This window comes from Lagopus leucura, unplaced genomic scaffold (assembly GCF_019238085.1).
Source record: "Lagopus leucura isolate 7727_CA_CO unplaced genomic scaffold, USGS_WTPT01 Super-Scaffold_100053, whole genome shotgun sequence".
Classification (NCBI taxonomy): domain Eukaryota; kingdom Metazoa; phylum Chordata; class Aves; order Galliformes; family Phasianidae; genus Lagopus; species Lagopus leucura.
The window spans coordinates 1,036,986-1,062,467 of NW_024962299.1; the positions used below are offsets into that span (position 1 = coordinate 1,036,986).

The window sequence follows — 25,482 nt, forward strand, 5'->3', positions numbered from 1 at the left end:
GTGGGCACTGACACGAGGTGGGCACTGACACGAGGTGGGCACTGACAGATGTTCTGCCCCACAAGCTTCACCACGCACCCCATGATTTGGTCACAGGGGATGGTGATGGTGTGGAGATCCTGTACCTGGAGAATTTTCTCTTGAATCTGGAGTGCCTCTGGGTCCCGCTGTATTACCAGGCTGGAAAGACTGCGCAGGGCAGCTGCCCGGACAGGAACTTGGGGGTCATAGGCTGACAGAAGCAGCTCATGGAGCTGAGCTGGGGCCGAGCTCTCAGCACTTGGAGCTGCAGCAGGACCCACAGCAGAAGGCTCCCCATGCACAGTCTGCTCTTCACTCTCCCAGGGAGCTGAGGGGTGGCCGCAGCTGTGGCCATGCTGTGGCAGTGCCCCAGCAGCCCCTGGGCTTTGGCAGGGGGCTGTGCAGGCTTCTGTCCTGCCTGGCCCCAGCTTCTTCCCCAGCACACTCTCAGCTGCAGTGTCAACCGTCTCAGTGGAGAAGGCGCCATGAGTGCAGATGGCGATGCGTAGGTCTGCAGCCAGCTCCTGGATGACAGGGTCAGGATGAGTGCAGGACACCTCTTCCAGCAAGGGCAGCAGTCGCTTCAGGACAGCAAAGTCACTTGATTTCAGCTGCAGGGAAGGGAAAAGCAGCATTGGCACCATTGCAACAAGGGGCTCATGCTGACACGGGGCTGCTCCCTTGTGATGCTCGCGAGGGGTGAACTGGGGGCAGGAGATGTACTCTAGGGTTAAATCTGTCGTGAGACTTTGGCAGGGGGAACTGTATGGTGCTGATGGCCTCTTAGCAGCCCTGCAGAAGAACGGGGCTGTTGAACATTGAGGGCTGCCCCATCCCAAGTTCTGGTCACTGGAGCATCACATCTCAGGGCGCACAGCAGGGAATGGCTGGATCTGTTGCACTGCCCTAGCTAGATGAGCCTGCAAAGTGAAATCCCAGGTTAGCAGCAAACGTATCGATTGCAGCACCCTCCCTCTCTGATACCACCTCAATAGGCTCATTGTACAGAGCTCCAACAATGCAGACTTCACTGTTGGGAAATAAAACACTCTGTGCACTACAAAGTAACATGGTAGCTTTCTGGGTTGAGAATGAACAGCATGTCACGGGAGAAGGTGAGAAAGCAGCAGGCAGGGCAGGCATTGCAGGAGCTCCCAAGGACACCTCCTTGTCCCTGCACCAAGCAGCATCCCAAACGCTGGGAGCCACAAGCTCTCCACAGAGATAGGTGCTTGGCCCTGATGCTAAGCCCAGGGCTGGCACAGCATCAGATCCAGGCACTGATCACTCTGCTCATCCCACAGCACTCTTGCTGCCCTGCCAAGGCTGCGATCCCCTGAAGGAAGCGGCACGCAGGTGGTTGGAACGTGCCAGGCAGCCCGGCGGGGATTGCTGGCACAGCACACAGCCCTGGGGGCTGGGGAGAAGTTCCTGCCCTAACCTGGATTTAGGATTTAATTGCTAGATCCCAGGAGGAAAAGCTGGGCTGCTAAGGCCTGAAAAGCAAAGCTTTACCGGAGGTTTCAGGGGAGCATTTGGATGATTGTGTAAAGGAAAAAAAAAAAAAGCAACAACAACAACAAAAAAAAACACCCACTTGGCCATTCAAAAACAAACAGCTTTGCAGCCACTCCTGCTGCTTCCAGCACCAGCTGCCCTGGGAAACCTTTTTCATTCAATTTGCTGGCCAAGTTAAGTTGCTTCCATTAAGAAGAGAGAGCAGGGCCTGGCCTGGGAGGGGGCCCATTAAGGCTGCTCCGGGACCACCAGCGAGGTGGGGCCTGCCTGGACCAGGACCAGCTCCAGGCTTTGCATTTCTGCAGCCAGACCAATAGAGTACGGGGGTGCTGGGGGGGCCTCAAAAGCCTCAGGCAAACCCTCCAGCCCCACGCTGAGCACCCAATTTAGCCCCAGGGCTGCACATGAAAATGCAACGCTAGGGGCCAGGCAAAGGCAAGGCCCCAGGCCAGCACCCGATGGGTGGCTTTGCGCCTCCTTTTCCTGCACATCAATTGCCACAATATGCTCGTTAATTACACGAGAACTGCCGTTTGCTCTTGCTCTAATTGAAGGACACTGCTTGTTCTTCCCTTGTTTGTGAACATGCCATCCTTTTTAATTAAATGTCCCTTTTTCCAATTCCAGGAATGTTGCTAATAAGACAATAAATCATCTTCTTCCATTAATGTCTGAATTTTCCTTTGGGCAAGCCCAGGGATAAAGCAGCTGACTGTTCAGTGAAGTAAATATGACGACTTCGCAGTGCTAATGAACATTACCACTCTGCAGTGCTGTTTGACTGACACTGTGAAACTCACAGCTTTGACAGAGGATTTTCCAGACTGGTGCAGCCCACATGCAGAAGTTCACCGTGCACAGGCAGGGCACACAGATGCGTAGGGATGCAAAAGATGATAACATAAGGAGACTGCAATGGCAGGGCTCTAACAGAACATTCTAGGAAGCAGATTTTGGATGATCAACGAATTAACCAACATTTTGTGACCCATGAGCATAGCTCTGCAGAGCTTTTCTGTGCCTCTTTTTGCACTGAAACAGCACGATGTCCGGGACCCTGCAGCCACTGGCACACAAAGATAACAGGACAGGCCTCATCCTCCAAGCACACAGAGCCTGCAGGCACACTCGCAGGGCGCACGAGGTTCCACCCTCCCAGCCTTGCTGGAAGCACACAACCTTTTGTTTGTCTGCTTTCTCATAAGGAACACACGGCATTGTAAAGAGAGCTTGGTTAAAGGAATAAAGCAAATAGTAGGAAGTGGCTCGTGAATGCCAGCAAGACCCAAAGCAGCACAAGCGTGTGCGGGCAGGCCGGTGCTTCCGAAAGAGATAACAAGGACCATAAAGAGTGTGGCAAGGATCCCAGGGCTCAAGCCAGCTGCGCTCTGAGTGACCTGCTGGGAAGGGACCCTTGGCTGTGCTCCCAGGAAACAGACAATGCGTGTACATGAACACACCAGTATTCAGGAAACCCAAACCTAACCCAGTGTGTGTCACCTCCATCAGCCCAGTACCAAATTGTGCCTGAACCCAGGGCTTGCCCCACATCTGCTCACCTGCATGGCTCCGCTGAGCATGGCGGCCACCAGCCCCATGGCCATGCTCAGGGTCTGTGCCTCCACTGCTGTGCCGTGGCCCCGGGCCAGGCTGATGCACGCCCGCTGAAGTGTGACAGCCACGAACTCCTCCACCTGCCAACGGATGGGAGAACGGTTAGGAAGGGAGGAGGTGGCCTCAGCAGTTCCACTGCTGCTTCCTCAGCTCCAGCAAGGAGCTGCTGTAATGCCAGCCCCACCAGGGAGCCCTGGAGATCTGGGGGCCAGCCAGGGTCTAGGTGAAGTCTATCTGCACCAGGAATGCAGCATGCTGGGGCTCTGCTGGTGGATGTGTTTGAGTTCCTAAACCATCGCCATTCCCCAAACCCAGACAGCAGCACAGCCCTGCCTCTCGCCCTCTAAACCAGCAGATGAAATTCACGGGGAGCAGCACCACAGCAGCCAGGCTGGGAGCTCTTCTCCTCTCCCTACACAGCCCTCCCTTGAAGGGAGGAAACCAGTATTTGTGAAACATGAGACCTAAAATCCAACGCTACCATCCATTTCCTGAGCCATAGCAAACAAAGCTGAAGCAGAAAGGTGCTGATAGCCTAGCCCATAAACAGTCACAGCTGACTGGCTGCCACAGGGCTGGATGCCTCTGCCCAAACTGGGAAAACAAGGCTGTGGAAGATGCTGGGGAGCAAAACAAGGCTAACAGGGAGCAAAGGGGATAGAGACAAGTAGGGGGAAATATGAGAGGCCCCTACAAGATTGTGCCAGAGAAAAGTTTGAGTTCTGCAGACTGCAAACAGCAACCCCAATTTGTTGGCTTAAAGGGGTGGGGTGGGGTGTCACACTTGGTGATTTTCTCACAGTATTTTCTCTCCAAGCCAGTGATGATCTCACTTGGCTGACTTTGGCCTTCTCAGCACTTGGCACCAAGATCTTTGATCCCACAGGCTTCCTGCATTTCTAATGGAGCTTGAAATTAATACTTCTTTTCCTTTGTCTGTTCCGGGTGAACTTGTTGACTGCAATGGGAGCCGGCTGCTCATTCATGGTGGGAAAAGCATGGATTAGTGGTCACTACTGCTTAACACACTTGTTGCAAAATGAGAGGAACCCTTTGGAGTAGCTCCTCCTTTAGAAACAAAGCAAAAGAGCAACAAGGCACTGCTACAGCAGCTCCCCATGTTACCAGCCTCCTGCCAGCGCAGCAGGCACCGTGGGTAAAACACATTCCTCATCAGCAGGGCTCAAAGAGCTGACCAATGCCATCTTCATTACATGTCCCCTATTGCAGCAGAGAGTAGGAGGTTGGCTCTGAGGGTCTGCAGGTAAGGCACAGGTACGTCCTGGACTAAGAGGACCAAGAAATGTGCTGTTAAACAGCAAGAATGCAGAGCAAAAACGCATTAGTGACTGCTCTCATAAAATAGTAACACACAAACTGAACGAATTGAAACTACACTCAATTGCAAAGAGAGCAATGTCACATACAAGTAGTCCATCAGCAGTGATTGACACCAATAATTAAAGAAACACTACCATCTAGAAAGGAAAAATAAAAGCTTGGAAGATGAAACACTGGGTGACTTTTCTGTCTCGTGCAGGAGGAGACATGCTGCATCACCAGCGGCCACCAAGGAAATAAAATCAAATCAACCTCATCAAACCCAACTGTGAGGGGGAAAATGTAGAATAAATGTGCAGCTGAGGAGGTCCACAGCTGCCTCCAATCTCCATCCCTGGGCTCAGGCCCCACATGGAGAGATCCTACTTGCTCCCACTCTGTTCTACACAAACACACGCTGCAAAGCAGCTGCAGCAAGAACAAAACCCCCTAAGGAACCATGTACTGCAGAAAATGCTTAAGAACACAGCTATGCAGCTGCCTGTTTGAACCTGAGGGACTGGTCCTTGAAATATGACCCCTGGTGTTTACTTGCAGGTTGAAGTATAATGGCTTTTTTGTCTGCACTTTCTCTTCTTGGGTTGTTTCTTTTTACACCAGACATGCTGGACCCAGAAACTCAGCGAAACCCTCTCCCATTTCCCACTCCCAAGTTTTGACTTGGACAACAGAGCTGAATGTGCTCAGGTCTGTGGGTTAAGGAGGGCGCAGGCACACTGCTGGTGCTCAGGCTGAGCTGGATGCTGCAGCGACCACCGCTGTCACTGCTGTGCCACCGCAGGGCACAGCATGAGAAATGCCATTGTTCCAAAAAGAAAACTGAGAAAAACTGTGCAAGAAGTGACCTGCTCTGCTTCAGGAAGTCATAGGTAACCAGTGTAATCAGATCATTGAGTTTAAAAAGAACTGGATGAGGAAGTTAAACATGCAAAGCAGCTGGTTAAGCATTGCCCTGGTGAGCAACAAAGCCCTGCCAGCCAGGTGCAGGACAAGAATCTCCTTTGGTGCCACTGCAGCGTGGGCTGGGGGGTGACAAAACACCACGTGCTAACAATTCTTTGAACTCACAGTAATTAATACATTTTGCAGCTACTTGTTCAGGAAGACATCTACAAGAGCATGACCATGATTATATCAGCCTTGACAGTAGGGCACCCCACTCAGTACAGGTGCTCAACAGCAGAAACCAGAGCAGCCTACATGCTGACAAGGGAGAGGGGACATGATATGATGGCTGTACCATGCTGCACACCCAGAGCCTCAGTGCTCTTGCCAGGTTGGGGCACAGCTGCAGCAACAGCTAGAGGTTGTTGCAGAGATGTGCCAAAAGAACTGGCACCACTGCATGGATGCACAGCAAGCACTTGCTGGAAAAGTCTGCCTGGTGCAGATGTCTTCAAGCTTTGCTAAACGTTGGGAAGTGAATTTTGCTCAAAAAAATATGAAAAATTGGAGTTTTGATGACTTACTCTCTTGGTTTTCAAAACACAGCCATGAAGACATCTGCCGGCTGCTCCCTCCTACATCTGCAGCTCTCCCCCCTCCCTGCTGATACAGCACAGGTTGGAGTCTTGTTCAGACACTCACAACTGACTCAATAAACTGCTTTTCCTGGGGACATTCTAGTTTTCTCCTGCTGTTTCTTAGCAATTATGTACCTAAACCCAGGGGCACAGACAGCAGTGCCATGATCCCCCAGGGCTTTACCATCACCCACCTGAGCAATGTTGGTGAACACAGTGTCCGAGACGCTCTCGCACAGTGCAGCCACGAGCTGGAGGACCAGCAGCTTCCTCCTCTGCTCAGCACTGTGCTGCTCCAGCTCCAGGAGGCTACGTCCAGCCATGGCATCACAGCTTGCCACTGCTTCGTCCTCTGCAGCCACATTTCTCAGCGCCTGATGGGAAGAGGCAAAGGAAGGTTGGACACTGCAAACCACCTCCAGGTGCATCACAGCCTCTTTGCTACCTGTCCCAGGCAAACCACCCCAGGGATGCTCCCCTAGCAAAGCTCTCACCTTCAGGCAGTGGATGAAAAAGTCTCCAGCCAGGCCGCTCTGCTGGCAGTGAGACAGCAGCTCCACTAAACTCTCCACATGGCACTGCTCCGAGGAAACCTTCTGGTAAAGGGCCTCGTCTTCATCACTGAAATAGATTTCTATTCTTGTGAAAGCCACTAACGGCACAAGCTGAGTTTGTTGTGTCCCCAGTCACAGGAGGCAGAGAGAATAAGTCTCACAGACACCACCCAAGGGGCACCCTGTAGGCCACATCACCCTCAGCACCTTTCCACAGACAGCCCCTGGGTTTTGGGGGCACAACCAGAAAGTGAGTGCCTGGAAGCAGCAAACCCAACTGCTGCTGCTGAGTTCATTTGGTCTACATGATCAAGCACTCAGCTTATTAATTAACCTACATTCATTCAAAGAATAACATTAAGAGAAACCATCCTATTCTAGCGCTAGTTAATTCATGCAACGCTCATAGCAGTCACAGTCAGGACAGACAGAGACATAGCCATTAAGAAATAATTTTAAATTATATTCAGTTTAAACAGTGCAAATCCCAAGGCAGACCTTCTACTAATTCAGGTCAGGAAAAGATTGAAATGCAACCAGAATGAGCACATTTCTATGGGGTTTTGTTACACTCGTAGTGAAATGAGTGCCTGCAGCTGCTGACACACCCATGCAGCAGACATTGCTGGCAGGAGCTGTGTGCTCCATGTGTACTGCTTCTCTGTGCTCACATGTGCCACATGACATTGCTGCCTCTCTTTGAAGTGAACATCATGCTGCTCAGCAGTCCTCAGTTGCATAGCTGGAGTCTAATGGCTGTCGTTTATTCACCACATGGCCACGCTCTGACTCGACATGCAGAGGCCACCTGCCAGAGCAGGAGGGGGTCTGGTTCCTGGCTCAGGTACTCTGGCATCACCGAGTCCTTGCTGTGACAGTGCCACCTGCGACTGAGGAATTCCACCAGCTCCAGGCAGACATGGTTGGCCACAGGCAGACCCTGGCTGGAAGTGGAATGGGCATCTGCAGAGTGCTGGGACTGATGCTGTATGTCCTCCACCCAGACACCCAACAGCCCAGTCCTGGGACTTGGAGAGGCACGCAGCGAGCGCGTGCTAACACTCAGATCGTGCTGGGCTCTGCACTGCGGAACCACTGAGCTGGTGCATACAGCCCACCCACCTGCCTGGGGAACTAGACCAGTGAGGACAGCATTGCCAGCCTCACATCCCCACAGAAGGCCCCAGGTGCTGGGTGACGCAGGGCTCTGACCCCTGCACTCACGTGCCCCTGCAGCCCTCACCTGACGGGCTCCTCCGCCACGATGGCCGCACCGCCCTCGCTGCCCACGCGGAAGCGGCACTGCGGGTGCAGGCGGTGCACGCTGCTGGCCAACCCCACGCAGCCCTCCAGCACCCACAGTGAAGTCTGCCTCTCTGACTTCTCCAGGAACCACAGCAGCACCTCCTGGCACGGGGAGCTGCAGGGACAGACACAGAGCAATGGTGACCTTCTGCCGCCCGCTGCAGCCCTCCCCGCAGCGCGCAGCAGCACTGCAATGTGACAATGTGTGGAAGGACAAAGAGAAAAGCATGAATGCTCTGCAGTGAGCACAGACTCTCCTTGGGATGCTCTGGCAGGAGAGCTCTGCCTAGCTGAAAGCATTTGCTTCCATTTAGGAGGAGCTCGGCGGTACATTCTGTCATTCTAGTATTCACAGATGGAAGAATGTAGGCCCTCCAAGATTTCAGCCCAGCCAAGCAGAGAGCACTCTGTCTGAACAGCGTGTTTGTACAAGGACAGCCACTCACACGCAGCCTCAGTATGCTGCACGCGATGCTTCATGCCAATCTGACAAAGCACAGAGCTGTCAGCCATGCCAAGAAAGAGGAAGGAGACGGGGAGCACTGTAAGGTGGCACGGAAACCCCTGCCAAGTGAAGATGCAGGTTAATGAGATTGAATAGCAGTGCTGTGCCAGGGGTCTGGAAACTTGAACGCTTCCAGGCAGCTGTGGTTTTTATCACCCCTGCCAAATTCCTGTGTAAAGAGAGAAGCTAACAGTGACTGTGCTCACCCAGCAGCAGCATTCACTTGGCTTGTTCTGAGAACTTGCCACAGCACTCACTACTCTTTGAAGTGATTAATGAAGTCTTTAATAATAGCACAGACCTTATAGGGGAAACCTCCAGTACCCACGTGCCGGTACCACCAAGGCATCAATGTAAACCCACCAGGAGCATAGGTACTAGAATGGCCCAAAGCAAAGCAGCCCAGGAAAAGCCTGGGAGAACAGGGAGAGGACAGCCAGCACCTGGTGACCACTATCATTCCCACCACAACTGACATATGTAACATTCATCACCATACATCAGTCGTGGGGGAGCTGGGCACAGTGCAAGAGACAGCTGCCAAGAGGCAGGTCCCACATGCACTGGAAAAAATGATCCCATCTAGCAAAAAGATGATCTTTTACTTTCTAATCCACCCCACAGATCCCTCCAACACCCAGCCTAGTCCTGGCATTACCAGCCCTGGCCTGGGGTTGGGCTGCCCTTGCTGCACACTGCAGTGAGGTGAGCAGGGCTCCCGCAGGGCACGCCTGCCCAAACACCTGGCCTTCGGGGAGGACAAAAGTGAAGACAAGAACTGACTCCCTGGGCACAGTAAGGTCACGCACCATGCCTAGGCCTGTGGTTACTGCCTGCTTTTAATAAGCTTTTCAGGGTAAGAAAATTGGTCTCCACTTCTATACGTGTCCATATAGAGCATGTACTCTAGGGCCAGGCGGTAAAGAAACAAAACCCCAAAGAAGCTGTGCACAACCCTCCCTTACCGTAAGTATGACACATTCTGCTTGGCAAAGGAATAGAGGGAGAAAACCACTCCCAGGACTGACTGCAAGGATCTCAGAAGCAAGCTGGAGCTGTCATTCCCAACCACGTATACCTATGGAGAGAAGGGCACACAGAGTGTCAAACTCTTGAGTGGAACAGAGGGATGCCAAGGGAGAACAGAAGGTACATCTGACGCCAGAGAGCACGGCACAGTGTTTACAGCCTCCACCCTTTCAGCCCATTCTCCCTGATTATGTATATCCTGCATTAAAAGCAGCCTTCAGCACCATCTTTCTCCCAGCATTTGCTTAAACACAGCAGGGCTCCAAGCTGCAGGAACACTGCAGCAAACTCAGGAAAGCTGCTGCTTCGGGGTCAGGTCATAAGCTATAGAGAGATGCAATGGACACCTTTGAGTCAGCAGATCTTAAGGAAACTGCACTCAGAGCCAAATCCCAAATACAAAAATCAGTCTCTAGTAGGAGCTGAGGTGTGCTGAACTGATCAGGCTTGGAGGAGGCAGCAGGACCACATTCCTGCCCTCTGCCTCAAGCAGTGCCTTCCTGAACTACTAGAAGCACCCTCAGCCCACTGTTACCAGGGCACTGCACACAGGTCCTGCTGCTGCCCACAGAGCAGTAAAAAACAGCCTCTTCTCATTCTCCATACGACATCCAGCTCAGATGCTGTCCCTGTAACAGAGCAATCCCCACACCTCCCATCAGCTGGAGACACAGCAAGAGGGCTCCGGCCCACCAGAGCACTGTGACAGCCCAGGTACAGCACTAGGAAGGACATTGTCTTGATAATTCTTGGCCTGCTGCACTGAAGCAAACCAATGTTTTGCCTTCTCTAATCCCCATGGAGCCACTCTTCCTAACCAGAACCTTTTGTACACAAAGGCTCCCTGATGAAGCCTAAAGGATGGTTTCCCACTCTGCATCAAATGACATTTGCTAGGGAAGAAACCCCCACAAATGGCAGGCTGGATCTTCCATCACTAATCTCACCGCTGTCAGGCCTAAAGCACTATGCCATTAAGCAGGGATCCACCCCAAACTCCAAAAGCATTCTCATTGTGAGCAGCAGCCACAGAGCAGCCCTCCAGACTGGTCTCTGCCTGCCAGCTAGTTGCAACAGATCATTAGTATACAAAATACTACAACAATCACACAGCATTTAAGAGCTTAGGCTGCCTAGGGGCATGCCAGTAAGTCAGTCACCCCCTTCTTGAATTCCTGGGCTTGAGATGTCCTTCTCTGCTGGAAAGTGTTCAGCTGCTGCCAGGCAGCACAGTACTGGTGACACTGATGGGAGAAGGAGGCACCAGTAGAGGTTTTGGAAGAGGTCCTCATCAAACAGCCCTGGTCTTTCACGGGACAGCACCTCTGCCTCCAACACCAGAGCTCAGATCTGTGCTGCTGAGCATAGCGCTGCAAGGGGCCCCTTCTACATGGACAGGAAAATTTTCCAGTTGGGAACAGATCAGTGCCACAGAGGTGGAGATGCTCCCTACTAAAATCATCAAGGGCAATAATCCTAATAATCCTTGCTGGAAGGAGCTACAGGTGTTACACATCCACTGCTCGGCCCAGAAGACATGGAAGGTGATCTGTTACCAATGAAATCAGACTGCAACTAGCCTTTCAGCAACAAGGCCCACCTTTCTGTCAATTCTGTTGCGCCCTCCCCATGCCCCAGAACCTGATTAGAGCCCAAGCACCAGGCAGACAGCTGCCAAGCTCCAACAGCCCGTCGTGCTGCACAGAGCAGCACTGAGGCCAGACCACTACCCCCAGTCTCGGTCCTGTCCATGAGCAGCTCCCAACAGATCAGCAAATGAGGCTGCAGGACACCCAGCAGCTGCTGACGGATTACACACCCACAGGTTTTAAAATTAACATCATGCACACAGAAAACACATGTCACGAGGTCAGGCTCAGAGAGGTCCCTGCAAAGCAGGCTGCTCGTTTTTCCTTACTTAACCCTCATCACTTCACCTCGCTCAGTGGGAGGAGATGCACTGTAATTCCCTGAGCCACCAGACGTACCAGCAGGAGACAGAGCGCTGAGGACCCCCAGTGGGCACCAGCTGTGATGTCCTGCACGGATCTGGGACTCCTGAGGATGTCAGGCTCTGACGCTGATAGGACAGACACGTTGGTTTTGCCAGGGACTGACAGCAACGTGTGCCAGGCCAGCGGCACTCCCAGCCAGCTCCTGTGTCTCACTGCCTGTTCAGATATTGCTGATCCACAATCATATTCCGAGGCCTGATGCTGTTCTGACAGAACACTCGGGCACAGCCATCCTACTGGAAACAGTATAACCTAGCAAGGCTCAGGTCCTGCTGCAGCTCAAAGAGGATAAGATCATGGCAACATCGTGGGGACTGCTGGCCTCCAGCCCATCACCCCAACTCCTTCCTTCCTTTCACTGACACACCAGAAAGATGCTGGGGGAAAAGAAAAATAAAACAACCAACCAGTGAGCTCACTGCTACTTCACAGAATTTGGGGTGAAAATGCTTGGAAGCAGCACCTCTGGTATCCACCAAGAAGCTGCAGTCCCTCCAGTGCAGAACTTCATTCAAAGTTATTCTGCACAACTCCAGGCCTTGCTTCAGCACCATCACTGCCTGAGCTGCTCGTTTTGCTGTGGCCTAACACACACCCTCAACAGCTCAGGAAGTCACCAGCCAGCTCCTTCCTAGAGCAGTGTTCTCATCTCCCCAAAGATCAGATCACAGACTCTACCTTGAACACATCTTCCATACAGCTGCTGAGTTCTGCCTCTGTCACCAGCACTGTCCCAGCTGACAAATCTTCCTCTGCTATTTCTGAAACAAAGAGGAGAAAAATAAGCACCTTCATGTACTGCAGAGTCTTTAACAAAATGTCAGCCCCTTGATGCCCTGTACCAAAAAGCCCACGGATAATCCTCTTGTTTACTCTCCATGAGGGAAAAGCACGGGAAAAAATAAGCCCTGTTAGCTGTGCTAAATATCACTGTGCTGTTGTAAACTCTGCAAGGTTACAATCAAATCAAAACAGACCAAAAAATCCTGATGGATTATTCCTTAGAGAACTGCTTGGCCAGTGTGGGGAACTGATGGCTTCCATCCAGAAGACCAGAACGACACTGCCAGAATGGAAGAGGCTCTCAGAGAGATGGAAGAAGCCCCACTGTTTGACCATACACTAACATGAGTTAAGTGCTACTGAATATGGTGCACACAGCCACCTAAACATATCCATAACCAACAGACCTGGGCTTGCACCCTCAGTAGCCAAGTCACCAACACGTGAGAGAATTCTGACTGAAAAACAAAGACCAGTGGAAAGAGAAATCCGATCCTTCTCTGTTCCAGGGCTCAACGTGTCCCCTCGCCAGCTGTTACCTGCTGCGTCCGAGCAGCGGAGAAGTGGTGTCAGCAGAGGCTGGAGCAAATGCTTCTCTGCCAGCTGAGGGTGCTCTTTCACCATGGTGAGCAGTGTCGTGGTGGCCACTCTCTGGAACTGCCGCGCTGCCAGTTTGTCCTGGATGTGCAGTAAGTCCAGAATCTGAAAGGAAAGCCCGCAGTACCAGAACAAAACTTAGCAGTTGACGGCAGAGACTGAGGACTAACATGCAGCTAACGGCAGAGACTGAGGAGCCCCTGCAGTGCTGCTTTACTGGACACTGGGCACAACACTCCCCACACAGAGGAGCAGCTCTCTGTCCTATGCACAGGAGGGTGACCTGAGCCTGCACTACACTCACAGCCAAAGCTCCCCAGCAGAAAGCTCCTTGAAATGCAATGCTGAATAGCTCATGTGATCAGGCAAGGTTGCTCAGTATTTTCAGTAAAATATAGAAAACTCATGAGCAGGGTAAAAACACATCCCACTGGGAGAGCAGCAGGAAAACAGCTCTGCACTGGGGCAGGCAGGCTCAAGTCAGGTGATGTTCAAGTATTGACAGCACAGATACTGTGCTGAGAGCACTCCCACTTTACATTCACAGGCAGTCCGCATGCTGTGTGGAGAGCAGAGGGCAGCGCCTACCTGGGGGCACACGTGTTTGTAGTAATCCTCCAGGGAAAGGCACTGCTGAGGGCAGGAAGCCAGGATCTTTGCAACCGCATCACATTTTCTCCAGTCCACAGCTGCTGTTTCAGCATCAGTGCCACCTGCCCCACTCACAGAAAGACAAGATCAGCTCAGCCCGACTGCAAACAGCAGGGCCATTTTTGGCTGAAGTCAAAAACAAGAATCTGAGCATTACAGAAGCCAGTTTAGCCTAACAAAAGCATTCCCCATTTCAGTACATCCCATGGGATGAATTGTCTCAGACACATCTTTTAAGAGTCTTTTAATCTGCAACCCCAGAAACGAAGAGCAGCACCCAAGGACCCAACTCACCGCCAGTGCCCTCCATGATACCCCGAACCACAGCCTGAAGCCCATTGGGTCTCATCAGCCGTTCTGAGAGCAGCTGGCCACAAAGGCGACGCAGCCATGCTGGAGATCGAGCAAGGGCTGGCTTTGTTTCTCCCCCAGCAGGGCGACTCTGAAAGGAAACAAAGGAGCAAGCTAAAGAGTGAATTCTCTCCAGTACACATTTGTGGGCAAACCCTCACTAACAAGCAAAGCAGCCTGCATCCTGCCCCAGAGGACTTGATACCACATAGGAGCAAAGGTTGGAGAAACATTTAAAATCACTTCATCCAGGGGCACAAAGTAAATTAAGGCTTAATGAGAGAGACCAACCTTCCTGGGAGCATCCTGTCATGGAGAGCTTCCCTCCTTTAATTAAAATCTCTCAGGATCAGGCAGCAGCTCTGTCTCATTACTGACACAGGGGCTCAGGGGATGAGTCACATTCAATGTACATAAGGGGACAGAAGTGGTGAGTCCCACTCCTTGGCTGCAACCCAGCTAACATTGCCCATATTCTACTCCCCACTGCTAAGAGGCAGTCTCTGAAAGGGCCACAGACAGCAGCAGGAGCCAAGGCAGCAGACAGCTCTGCTTCACCAGAACTGCTGCAAACCTTCCAGGTGCAGGTGTGCCTAAACTGACCCCGCACCTTGCTATCTGCAGGTAGCAGCTTGCTGCATCCTAGCACAAGGTTGAGCAGCTGCCCCAAACAGAACAAGAGGTAACAGCCGTAAGTTGCACCAGGAGATGGTTCTGCTGCCTGGTACCTGCTTGGGGCCGCCCTGCAGGACGAGCAGCTCCCGCACGGCCAGAGGCTGATAGACACGGTCCAGAATGTGCTGCAGGGCCTCCCGGCTCTCTGCTCGCTCTGCTTCTGAAAGGCCCTGGAAAAACACAAACCCTGAAGAAGTGAGGGCAGCCTAGCTGTGAGACTGCACCTCCACACACCCAGCTCCCATGTTGTACGTGCAACAGCTTTGATCTGTTCTTTCACACTGAGACACACACGGCTCACAAGCAGCTGCCAGGAGCAGCACTGCACAGGGACTCTGGGCATCCCCAAACCCCGACTGCTCCAGAACCACAACCCCAGGCCCGCGGGGTCACACCCGCACGAAGGAGCGGAAGGACGGGGACCACCGACCTCGCAGTGCACGGCGGGGCCGTGGCCCAGCAGGCAGAGGCCGGCGAGGAGCGGGCCGAGGTGCTGAGCGAGCAGCGGGGCGCCGAGCGCGGGGTGCCGGGCCAGCTCCACCAGCGCGGCGGTGGCGGCACGGAGCCGGGCCCCTCGGGCGGCCCCCGGCGACCGTGGCGGTGCAGGGAGCCCCGGCCGCCGCCCCACGCCCGGCGGCAGGTACGGGGCCAGCCCCAGCCCCACCGCGGCCCGCAGCGCCCGCCGCACCGCCTGGCCCTGCGCCGCGCTCAGCGTGTCGGCGGCAGGCGGCGGGGCGGCCCCGGGAGCGGACGCGGGGGCGACGGGGGCGACGGGGGCGGCGGACAGCGCCTCGAGCCGTTCCTTCAGACACAGCAGCAGCGCCAGCACCGCGCACGCCGCGGCCCACGCCGGCTCGGCCTCGTCCTCCGCCCCGGCTGCCAGCGCGGGGGTCCGGCCCAGCACAGCGGCCCGCAAGCCACGCAGCGCGGCCCAGCCGGGCTCCCCCCGCAGCCGCTCCTCCAACGCCGCCGCATTGTCGCGCAGCGCCTCCAGCCGCAGGGAAACGCCGTCCGGCCCAGGCCCCGCAGGCCGCCCCAGCAGTAGCTCCAGGGCCTCCACCACCCGGCTCGGCTCCACTGCGCCACCCGCCATCTTAGAACCGACGCCGAGGGGCGGGGCGCGGCCTGCCGCCGCCATCTTGGGGAGGTCGGGCGGGGGGGCGGGGCTATGCCGCACGCCGCCATCTTGGAGGGCAACGGGAGGGAGAGAGGCGTCGCCTGCCGCCATCTTGGGCAGGTCGGGGTGGGCGGCGCCATCTTGGGTCCAGGCTGCCTTCTGCTATGCACGTGCGGGCTTCCCCAGCGCGGGTACCGCCACCGCTCGTGGTTTGCTGCGGAGAAGCAGGTTGGGCACGGGACGCCGCCGTCCCCCAGCCCTACACAGCCTCCTTCTACCTAGCCTAGCACCACCCTGAGGTGAGGGCTGGCAGTTCGTTGTCTGTCCCTGCTTTCCAGTCCCGCGTTGCACGGGTCCAATAGCGCTCAGCACTGCGGCAAAGCAGGTGTTTCAGGAAAGCTCCCGCCTGTCAGGTGTTACCTGCGGGTACGGGAGAGGGATAACCCACACTGGAGCTGCCCCATCTCAGCAGCAGCCGTGTTGTGGTCAGCATGTGGAGGAGGAGGACTGCGAGGTGAGCAGTGTTCCCACGGCTGCAGCCAAACGCTCGCTGCCTTTGGAGTAAACAGATAAGGCGTACATTGCAGAGCACACAGTTCAGCCTGGATAGGGCTGTAACCAGGATGGCTGTGAATCCTCAGCTTGCCTCCTGGGTGGCTGTGTGGCTAAAGGCATGCAGGCCCTGTGGGCCACGGTGTTCTGCTTTGTGTTTCCTTACAGGGCAGTGAGCAGAGCCGTTACAGGCTTGGGCAAACATCAGAAATAGCAGCCTTGGCTGTGCTGCAGTCCCACGCGGGTCAGTGGGGCACAGCGTTATGCACAGGATGCAGCTCCTGTGATAAAGCACTTTGGTGCAAGTCCAGTTTTCACACAGTCTGCTGCTCCTCCCTTCCCTGGGACCTGTCCAGGCAGCAGAGTAAAACCTTGACTGCTATTAGATACTGCTGTGCTTCTCAGCTCTGTGCTAGGAAAACATGTGCTCTGATATGAATCCATCTCCTCCTGAGCAGGGTTGCTATAAAGAGCAGGGCTGCAGAAAGCATTTCATTTCTCTTTGGCACTTTGGAGGCAGCAGCAGCCACAGCCACTCCAAGGAAGCGCCATGGGGCAGCGCTGCAGGCAGAGGTACGCACAGAGAACAGAGCTGCTGGTTTTCTTACAATTTATTCTTTCAATTTTATATAAAAATCATTCCATCAATTAACACTTAGACAATCGCTGGCCTTCCAGCGTGCATCAGGCCCTTTTCCCATATTAAAAATACAAAACAACAGCTAGACATGGAGTTCAGAGTTTAAGTAAAGCCACTTGATTTCAGAAAGCACCTCTCATTAACAGAACAATAATTACAAATGACACAGATGGAAATAACATCATCACCTGTTATACAAAAAAATAGAAATCTGACCGTAAGTACTCTTATCAAATATAATTCTCTCGTGTATGATGCAAAGGGAATGGCACGTCATTGGTCTGTGTGATTGATCACCCACCCTGCACTGCACACGCACGAGCAGCTCCACACAAAGGCCATCCCAAACCCTGAGCGTGGCGGTGACGTCGGGGTTGGGAGCACGAGGTATTACGGAGAGTGCCGGAGAAACCCCTTCCTCTGTAACAAAGGGAGAGAGGCAGCGGGGGCCTCTTTCCTTGCAGGGGGAGGGATGCTGAGCACCAGCCGTGCGGTGAGGGCTGTGGGATTCAGGCACTGGGAGCTGACCCAGGAGCACCGCTCTTCCAGGCCAGGGAGCGCCTGCCACCAGCCTGTTCCCAAGGAGCTCTAAATGGGACTGTGTGGGGCTGAGGGGGCAGGAAAAGCATGGGCTCCCCAAAAACCTCCAGCCCCGGTGACCCTGAGCTTTCCCTGCACCGAAGGGGAGGGATGCGAGTGACGGATCCAATGCTGTTGGAAGGGGCTTTGGCTGCAAGAGCCAGTGCATGTCCGAGGGGGTGACATGGCAAGAGCCATGCGGCGGGCCAGCCAAGGGGACGAGGTCTGCCTAGTCGTCGTCCTCCCCGCCGCCATAGAGCTCCGCCAGCTTCTTGAAGCGGTTGCCCCACTCGTTGAGGTAGTCGTAGTCCTGGTCCTGGTCGGAGGCGGAGGAGTTGAGGGAGCTGAGCGAGGTGGCCTCCGAGCCGCCGCCCTCGTAGTCGAACACCAGCAGCGAGTCGTATGGGGGGGCCGTGGGGTCCGTGTCGGCCGCCTTCAGGTTCTGGGGGGGTCAGAGGAAGGGCTCACCCACTGCTCCCCCCGGCCTCAGCCCTACGGGATGGCAGCGCTGCGGGGCAGCCCAGCAGAGCAGCACGGCCGGCTGGGGCTCACCTCGTCGATGAAGTTTCCGATCTCATCGGGGTTGGCGGGCCGGGGCCGGTACTGGGGGGCGGCCATCAGCGGGGGGGCCACATCATTGCGGATCACCTCGGGACGGGCGTCCAGGCCGCGGTGCAGCTGGCTCAGGTCGTAGTCCTGTGTGGGGACGGAGCAGAGAGCATGAGAGGACAGCAACGTGATGCTTGAGGGATGGCTATAGGCACTGCTGCTGTGGGGCAGAATGAACCAGGGGCTTTGCAGGGGATTGAGAGCTCTGTGCGTGGCAAACATCCCTCATGGCTACGGCAGGACCCTGGAGGACCATCTGCCATAGGGCAGTGCTGCGAGGATCTCACAGGCAGTGCTGTGACCCGGCACCCCGGTCCCACCTGGTCCTCCTCACCGCCGCCCTCCTCATCGTAATTGTAGACATTGTCCCGCATGTCATCCTCAGGTGGCAGCAGTGGCTCCTTCTCCACTTTGCGTCGCCGGGCAAAGAGCAGCAGCAGCAGCAGCAGAACTGCGAGCAGAGGGCATGGCATCAGGGCCACGAGGGGAAAGCAGCACCATACCCATCCCCATCACACCATACTCACTCAGCAGGGCAAGGATGCCCCCCAGGATGCCCAGGATGGCAGGGACACCCAGCCCACCAACAATGTACGACCTCCGCTCGCAGTTCTTGGCTGTCCCTTCACACTCACACACCTGGGCTTTGACCTGCGTCACCTGTGCCTTGCCCTGGCTGTCCATCAGCTTCAGGAAGATGTTGTACTCGCCCGGCTCCAGCTCCTTTTTCAGGCTTAGGGCCAGCTCATCTTGTGCAAGAGAGAGGAGATTGGGCTCAGAGCTGTCCCCAGGTGTGAGGACACTATCAGGGCTCTGCCCCATGGCAGCTCCCCATTCATGCAAGCCAGCAGAAGTTTGCATGTGCTGGTGGCATTCAGAGTAGCACAGAAAGAAGTGGCTGGGATCTGCCCTTGCTCAGTGTTCCCTCATTGCCCTGCACCCCACAGCACCTACCTTGGCCCCTTATTGCAACAGTCCAGTTGTTGCTGGAACCATGCTCCAGTGCTGCGTTGAAGGGGTAGGTATGTGGGGGCAGGTCCTTGTCAACAATGCTCAGCATCTGTTGCTCAGGCTGCCGGTTGCAGATCTCAAAGGACCGGGGCTCTGGTGTGGGGCCGTTGTCATTCACATCCTGGAGGACCAGCAGCAGCGTCCCCGTCCCGGTGGCATCCGGTCTCCCTACAAAGCCAGACATTAGCGAGGTGGAGAGCCCACATCCCCAGAGCTTCCAGCTCTGCAGTGGGGGCACAGCCTCACCATTGTCCACAGCCAGGATGATAGCCTTGTATGTGCTGTTGATGGCGTGCACCGACTCGCGGTCCAGTGGCTGGGCAGCCGTGACGATGCCGTTCTCGGAGTCAATAGTCAGCCAGCCTGCCGGGTCGCTGCCCATGCGGTACCTGGGCAGAGGGAGCTGTCAGGGGGGTTCATGCCCACCCCATGCTCTCTCTCTGACAGCCAAGCCCCCACTTACGTGATTTTCTGCCTCACGTCCCTGTCAGGATCTTGGGCTGTGTAGGATGTAACCTCGTGCCCCACTGGTAGGTCCTCTGATACCCCCACCCTCTTGATAGGGGGCACAAAGACAGGAGGCTCATTCACATCCGAGACGATCACCAGGACGCTGGCGGTGGACAGTGTGATGGGCACGGACAGGGCCACTTTGTTCTCCACCGTCACCACCAGGTCGTAGCGGTTCTTGGTCTCATAATCCAGGCCCTGCAGGTTGGAGAGAGGGGTTAAGGTGGCAGTGGGGCTGGTGGGGACATGGCCCACACTGGAGCCATCGACAGTGAGGTGACCCACCTTGGCTGTCTTCAGGATGCCATTGTTGGTGCTGGGGTCGGTGATAATGGTGAAGGCACCATCCTGGTCTCCACTCTTGATGTGGTAAACAGCTTGCCAGGCTGGGGAGCCTGGTGTGTCTTGGTCCGTCACGGTCAGCCTGACCACCTCTATACCCGGCTTGTTCTCTTCCACCACCTTTTCGTACTGCAGAGAGGGCACAAGGATGGTCCCATGTGGGCAGCCTGGGGAGGGCAGCAGCTGGTGAGAGCCAGCTAGGGTGAGGGAACACATACCATGGTAGGGTCGAAGATGGGAATGTTGTCGTTGGCATCCGTGACCTCAATGACGGCCGTGGCGGTGTTGGACAGGCCCTTGCCCTCCTGGTCCGTGGCCTGGACAATCAGCGTGTAGTTGGGAGTGGTCTGCAAGATGAGGTCACGCCATCAGAGGCCCCACGTCCCCACAGCGCGTCCCGCTCCCGCCGCCCCTCTGTGTGTGGGCTCTGTGCCTGCCGTGGGGCACGAGGAGAGCGCCCACCTCCCGGTCCAGCCCCGTGCCCAGCACGCTGATGATGCCCTTGGCCGGGTCGATGGTGAACATCTGGGGGTGCGGGCTGGGCGGCTGCTGGCTGACGATGGAGTAGCTGACGATGCCGTTGTCGGTGTTCACCGCATCGTCCGCGTCCGTGGCGCTCACGGTCATCACAGAGGTGCCTGGGCAGAGCGAAGAGCCGGGCAGATGTCACTCGTGGGACGCGGCGCCACCGCCTCCAGCGCCGCTGCATCCCGGGGCTCCCAGCCCCCCGCCTGCCCGCCAGCCCCCGCACCCGGCTTCGCGTTCTCCTCGATGTAGCCGACGAAGAGCTCCTTGATGAACACGGGCCTGTTGTCGTTCTGGTCCATCACCGTGATGATGATCTCCATGGGGTCCTCCACAGGCTGCCCGCTGGCCGACACGGCGTGGGAGAAGAGCTGCGGGGGCACCGTCAGCCCGCACAGCCCCGCACCGCCCGCCCACCCCGCGGCCCCCGCGGCCCCCACTCACGGTGTAGCGATCGATCTTCTCCCGGTCCAGCTGCTCGGTCACCTCCAGCCACCCCGTCTCGCGCTCGATGACGAAGATGCCTACGGGCGGGCTGTCCGCACCCTGCCCCGTGATGCTGTAGTACACCTTGGACTCCTTGTCCTTGTTGGATTTGATCTGGCGGCGAGGCGGGGCGGTGAGAGGGGACAGCCAGGGCCAGTGCCCATCCCGGTGATGCTGCGCTCAGCCCGGCCCGGGGCGGCTCAGCCCTCAGCCCCGTACCTGCACCAGCCTCATGGGGTAGGGCCCGCGGTGGTTCTCGAGGCAGCTGATGGGGGGGATGACCCAATCCCTCTTCTGCCTCCGGAGGAAGCTGGAGTCGTGCTTGGGGAAGCTCAGCACAGCTGGCGTCATGTCCTGCAGGAGCAGCGGCTGGTTCTGGTGCCTGCTCAGCACAGAGCAGCCCAGAGGCACGTGCTGCTCTCAGCCCCAGAGGGCTGCACTGACTATGGGGATTTCACTTCACCTGCAGGTGGTGGCTGTGGTGGTGGCGGTGCCTCTGCCTGCCCACGGTCACCTGGGCTGAGTGCCTCTGGCCCGTGGCGTCCCGTGCGTAGATGATGAAGCTGATCTCCCTCCCATGGAGCGTCAGTGGCCGTTTCGTTGAGACGACGCCATCCACGTTCACCTTGAAGCGTGTATCAGCCGGGACATACACGGCCCATGGCTGGCCGCCGCAGGCTGCAAAGCTCACTGCAGGCAGAGGGAGAGCGTGGGCACCCACCGTGCACAGCGCATCCCCGTGCACACCAGCATGCACAGGAAAGCCCGGGCACAGAGCATCCCTTCACTCTGCACCGTGAGCAGTGCAGCCTATGTGTGGCACGTTGTACGATCATAGAATTGTTCTGGTTAGGAAACACCACTGGGATCCTCAACCCATCCCACCACAACCATTAACTGCATCCCTGAGTGCCACATCTCCACAGTCCTTGAACACCTCCAGGGATGGTGACTCCACCACTCCCCGGGGAGCCGATGCCAACACATCACTGCTCTTCCAAAGAAATTTCTCCTAATACCCAACCTCAGCGTTACCCATCCTTGCCACATGGCATGGTGTGTCCATGCAGCACATGTCCCCATGGCACTGCTGCTGCCCTGCCTGTGGCAGTGGGAGAGGGTGCTGTGCTGCTGCTCCGGTTGCTTTTCAAATCAAAACAAAGGCTTTGTCTGGCTCTGATACGCTGGCTCACGGCCACATCAGCAACCGACTGGAGCGTGAATCTGTGCGGTGGGGAAGGTGCACCCAAAGGCGTGTGACAGCAGTTGGAGCACCCCTGCTGCCCCGGCATCTGTGCAGAATCCATCCCCTCTGCTGTTTGGGGTTCTTTTGGGACAGATGGCACCCCGGTGTCACCCTGCTGGGTCACGGTATGAGCTCCAGCACTGGCCACGCAAGTCTGGCACTGCTCAAGCAGGGACCGGCATGCCAGGGCTGAGGACAGCCTGAGGGGGGGACCGCGCAGCTCGGCGGCGAGCATCAGCATCACATGAGCCATGGCCGCATGGCTGGAGCTGCCAGAACAAACGTTCCTTTGTCTGGGGATGTTTTGTTTGAGCCAGCAGCACCCAGCCTCGGTCCCCTTGACCTGCGCACCCTCGGCTCCTGCACGGCTGTACAGCACGCGGGGTACCGCCACGGCACAGCAGTGTACCCAAGGTGGGAAGCACGGAGGTGGGCTCCCCAGGGGCGGCCGTCACTGCCGAGACCTGTCCCAGCGTCCCGTGTTACATCAGCCTGCAGGCAGCCCAGGAATTCAGAGACAACAGCAAGGGGGAGGTGATGGCAGAGCCGGGCTGGGGGCTGCTCGCTCACCGCCGAGCGCCGCTCCCCGCGGGGCGATGCCAATCCAGGCAGGACCCCCGGCCAGGCCGGGACAGCCGGTGGTGCCGGCTGTGCAGGGCTGTGCTGGGGCATGCCGGGCGCTCCCGCACCGTGGGCTCGCAGTGGGGAGGTGCCCCATCCCCGCGGGCACCTGGCACCCGGCCGGCGGGGTGCACCGTGCTCAGCACCCGGCCCCGCACCGACGCGGTGCAGCGAGCACACCGTGCTCAGCACCCGGCCCCGCACCACCGCTCAGCTCCCGCTCTCCCCCTCTGCGCCCGGCCGTGCACAACCTGTTTTTCCAGCTCCACACTTGAAAGCCAACCCCTCCCAGCCCCTTTCTCCCCAGGGCACAGAGCCAGTGGGGCCTCGGCAGGGCGTGGGGTCGAGCTCAGGGGCTCCTGCTTTCCTGGACCCTCAAATGCGTTTGGCCAAAATCAGTGAATTACTGGCTCAAAGCTGGGGTCGGGAGGTGAGCCTTCCACACTGGGCTGGGACCTGGGGTCACTAAGCGACCTCCATTCTGCAGTGACACAGGAAAGTGTCTCACCCGGGCTGGGCGCAGGGTGAGTCACAGGCACAGCCAAGTGCCACCATCCCAAGACTCTTCCCTGTCCCCACACAGGTTGTGCAAGTGGCTGTGCTGGGGCGGAAGCTGGTGGCAGGGGGAGGCACACGTCAGCCCGTGAGCAGCCGGGGTGAAAGTGCTGTGAGAACGCTGTGAGCCACACGTCCCGCCAGGGACTGACATCACCGAGTTTCACCGTGACTTCAGACTCTCGAGGTTTCTCCCATTTGGGGCTGATCCGGGACCTAAGCAACTGGGGAGTGTCACATCTGGCTGCAAACCTGTGTTCCTCCCATAAAGTGCCATACCCACACAGCCGAGGGCTCCTTGAGAGCTCCTTCCTGCGATCTGCCATCCCAGCCCCTACTTGGGGACTCTTTGTGCAGTAAGTGAGGCTGAACACAGCCCAGGGATGCAGGGCAGGTGCTGTCCATCCTTCCCTTGTGGTGTGGGGCAGCAGCAGCCCCAGCACCCACTGGAAAGCATCATGCTGTGCAGCTTTTACAGCCTGCATTAACATGGAGGAAATTGCTCCTTCCTCCACTGAGCCCTTTCATCAGCCGGGCAGTTGCAGCGCCGCCGGGAAGCCCAGAGCTGCACCCAACCCGGCCCCTGGAGCACCCACTGATGTTCACCACCCCAGCGCCACTCGGGGCCAATCCAGACCTGTCTGACTGCAAACACAGTGCTCAGCTCATCGGATAATTACAGGGCAGCTCATCAGCCTGCCCGTGCTGTACCACAAATGGGGCTTTTCAAGGGCCGCGCGGCACGGAGGGCATGGCACGATGCTCTGGGGCCGGGCATTGCGGCAGCAGCGCTGGCACGCGTGGGCAGACTCAGACACCCTCCTCCCACACACGTCCTCTGTCACCGGCCCCAGACGGGAAGCTCTGGTGCTCAGCAGCCGGGGATTTCCAGCTGGGAGCCGACGCTGTGTGCTGGGGAAGTGCCGCTTGGCACGCAGCTGCTCGTCACCCTGGTGTCAGGCGCTGCCCCAATGGGCACAGCCTGCCGTGCTGCACAGCATTGGTAAATGATTAACCGACAGAAAGCTCAAACACGGAATGCATTCAGTACAGTGCAGGGTTCAGCTCCCAGCCCCGATACTCCCCAGCGTGGGCGAAACTCAGACTGCAGCACCTCAGCCACCCTTTCCAAGAACCACCGCGCACCCACGCACGGCTCCGCACCAGGACAGGCGCTCGGTGCTGATGCGGGCTCAGTGCTGATGTGTGCTCGGTGTTGATGTGTGCTCAGTGCTGGGATGTGGGCTTGGTGCAGGCTCAGGGCCGGGCTCCATGCCCCACACCCAGCCTGCCGGCCTGAACAAGCCCGCTCTGCCTGAGTCAGCGCCGCCCGCCTCGGTGCTGCTGGGAGAGGCACCCGCTGCCCCCGCGCGCCCTCGCCCCGGCACCTGCACCACCTGGCTGCTCGGGGAGCTGGGACACATAGGCACGGCTCTGTGTGCCCACGGCCACCAGCATTGAACTGGGCAGAGTGCAGCCGGCCCTGACACCACGCAGGGCACATGGGCACTTACCCACGGCTTTGTTTCCCATGGCTAACCTCGGTGCCACGCACCCAGCCCACCCCCACAATCATATTTCTATGCCAACTTGCCACGCATTGAGCCTGTCCCATCAGGAACACCTTTGTCCTTGGTACCAGCCACCCTTGGTACCACGCACTGAGCTTGTCCCCACGTATCTCACCACCATCAGCATCGCACACCCAACCCATCCTCACAACCACAGCTCTGTCGCACCTCGTGGGCGCACAGCTCCGTACCCACAGCCCCAGCCGCCCCGCAGGGTCCTACCTCGTCCCAGCTCCTTGCCCGCCGCCACGCTGTCCCGGGGCACACTGAAGTTGAAGGTCTCTGCAGCAAAGCCGGGCTGGCAGGGGGCTGCCTCATCACACCGCCAGCCGCACACCTGCCCAAGAGAGGCGTCAGCCCTTTCCCTTTCCGTCCCCTCCTGCCCCCTCCGTCCCGCCCGGCGGCCCCGCACCTGGAGCAGCAGCAGCAGCACCAACACGGAGAAACGTTGCGGGGCGGTGGAACCCCACCGCCGCCCCATGGCTCAGGGACCGGGCCGGTACCGCTGCGGACGGAGCTGCCGAGCTCTGCCTCCGCCGAGCGCAGGTGGGAGCGCCCCGCCCGCAGGTGTCGGCCCCGCCGGGCCCCTCCCCGCCCCGCTCCGCCTCACCGGGGCCGCCCCGTCCCGCCCGCCCC

The 25,482-nt window shown here is 57.1% G+C and overlaps 2 protein-coding genes across 3 annotated transcripts in view; both read right to left on the bottom strand.

The window, feature by feature from the left end:
- The window catches only part of TANGO6 (transport and golgi organization 6 homolog), a 26,781-nt gene extending 11,071 nt beyond the window's left edge, over nt 1-15,710 (bottom strand). The window contains exons 1-12 of the mRNA XM_042885899.1: nt 14,913-15,710; nt 14,536-14,652; nt 13,751-13,898; nt 13,394-13,518; nt 12,748-12,910; nt 12,104-12,186; nt 9,347-9,459; nt 7,815-7,991; nt 6,512-6,638; nt 6,212-6,391; nt 3,099-3,233; nt 126-632 (exon numbers count right to left, since the gene is read on the bottom strand). Of these exons, the coding sequence (XP_042741833.1) occupies nt 126-632; nt 3,099-3,233; nt 6,212-6,391; nt 6,512-6,638; nt 7,815-7,991; nt 9,347-9,459; nt 12,104-12,186; nt 12,748-12,910; nt 13,394-13,518; nt 13,751-13,898; nt 14,536-14,652; nt 14,913-15,710 (2,673 nt within the window). The remainder of the gene's footprint in view (nt 1-125; nt 633-3,098; nt 3,234-6,211; nt 6,392-6,511; nt 6,639-7,814; nt 7,992-9,346; nt 9,460-12,103; nt 12,187-12,747; nt 12,911-13,393; nt 13,519-13,750; nt 13,899-14,535; nt 14,653-14,912) is intronic.
- Nucleotides 15,711-16,747: 1,037 nt separating this feature from the next.
- On the bottom strand, nt 16,748-25,390 carry CDH1 (cadherin 1). Of its 2 annotated transcripts, XM_042885965.1 has the most exons (16): nt 25,259-25,389; nt 25,069-25,183; nt 21,317-21,543; nt 21,073-21,207; nt 20,812-20,967; nt 20,594-20,738; nt 20,305-20,480; nt 20,061-20,189; nt 19,786-19,971; nt 19,454-19,698; nt 19,237-19,379; nt 18,934-19,158; nt 18,507-18,728; nt 18,300-18,430; nt 17,923-18,066; nt 16,748-17,812 (listed from the first exon to the last, which is right to left on the bottom strand). In XM_042885965.1, exons 1-16 carry the CDS (start codon nt 25,325-25,327, stop codon nt 17,600-17,602), a joined length of 2,661 nt encoding a protein of 886 aa, XP_042741899.1. In that variant the 5' UTR covers nt 25,328-25,389; the 3' UTR covers nt 16,748-17,599. The 2 variants fall into 2 exon arrangements, with proteins under 2 accessions (XP_042741899.1, XP_042741898.1); XM_042885964.1 differs by having other exon boundaries at nt 19,454-19,971; nt 25,259-25,390.
- Between the last annotated feature and the right edge of the window lie 92 nt (nt 25,391-25,482).

Excerpts from the sequence above, each read along its gene's own strand:
- CDH1 (XM_042885964.1), bottom strand. The coding sequence starts at position 25,327 with ATGGGGCGGCGGTGGGGTTCCACCGCCCCGCAACGTTTCTCCGTGTTG. Across the intron at positions 20,190-20,304 it reads GCACGGGGCTGGACCGGGAG|ACCACTCCCAACTACACGCT; the intron begins GTGGGCGCTCTC and ends CTCATCTTGCAG. Across the intron at positions 18,067-18,299 it reads GCGGCGGTGAGGAGGACCAG|GACTACGACCTGAGCCAGCT; the intron begins GTGGGACCGGGG and ends GTCCCCACACAG.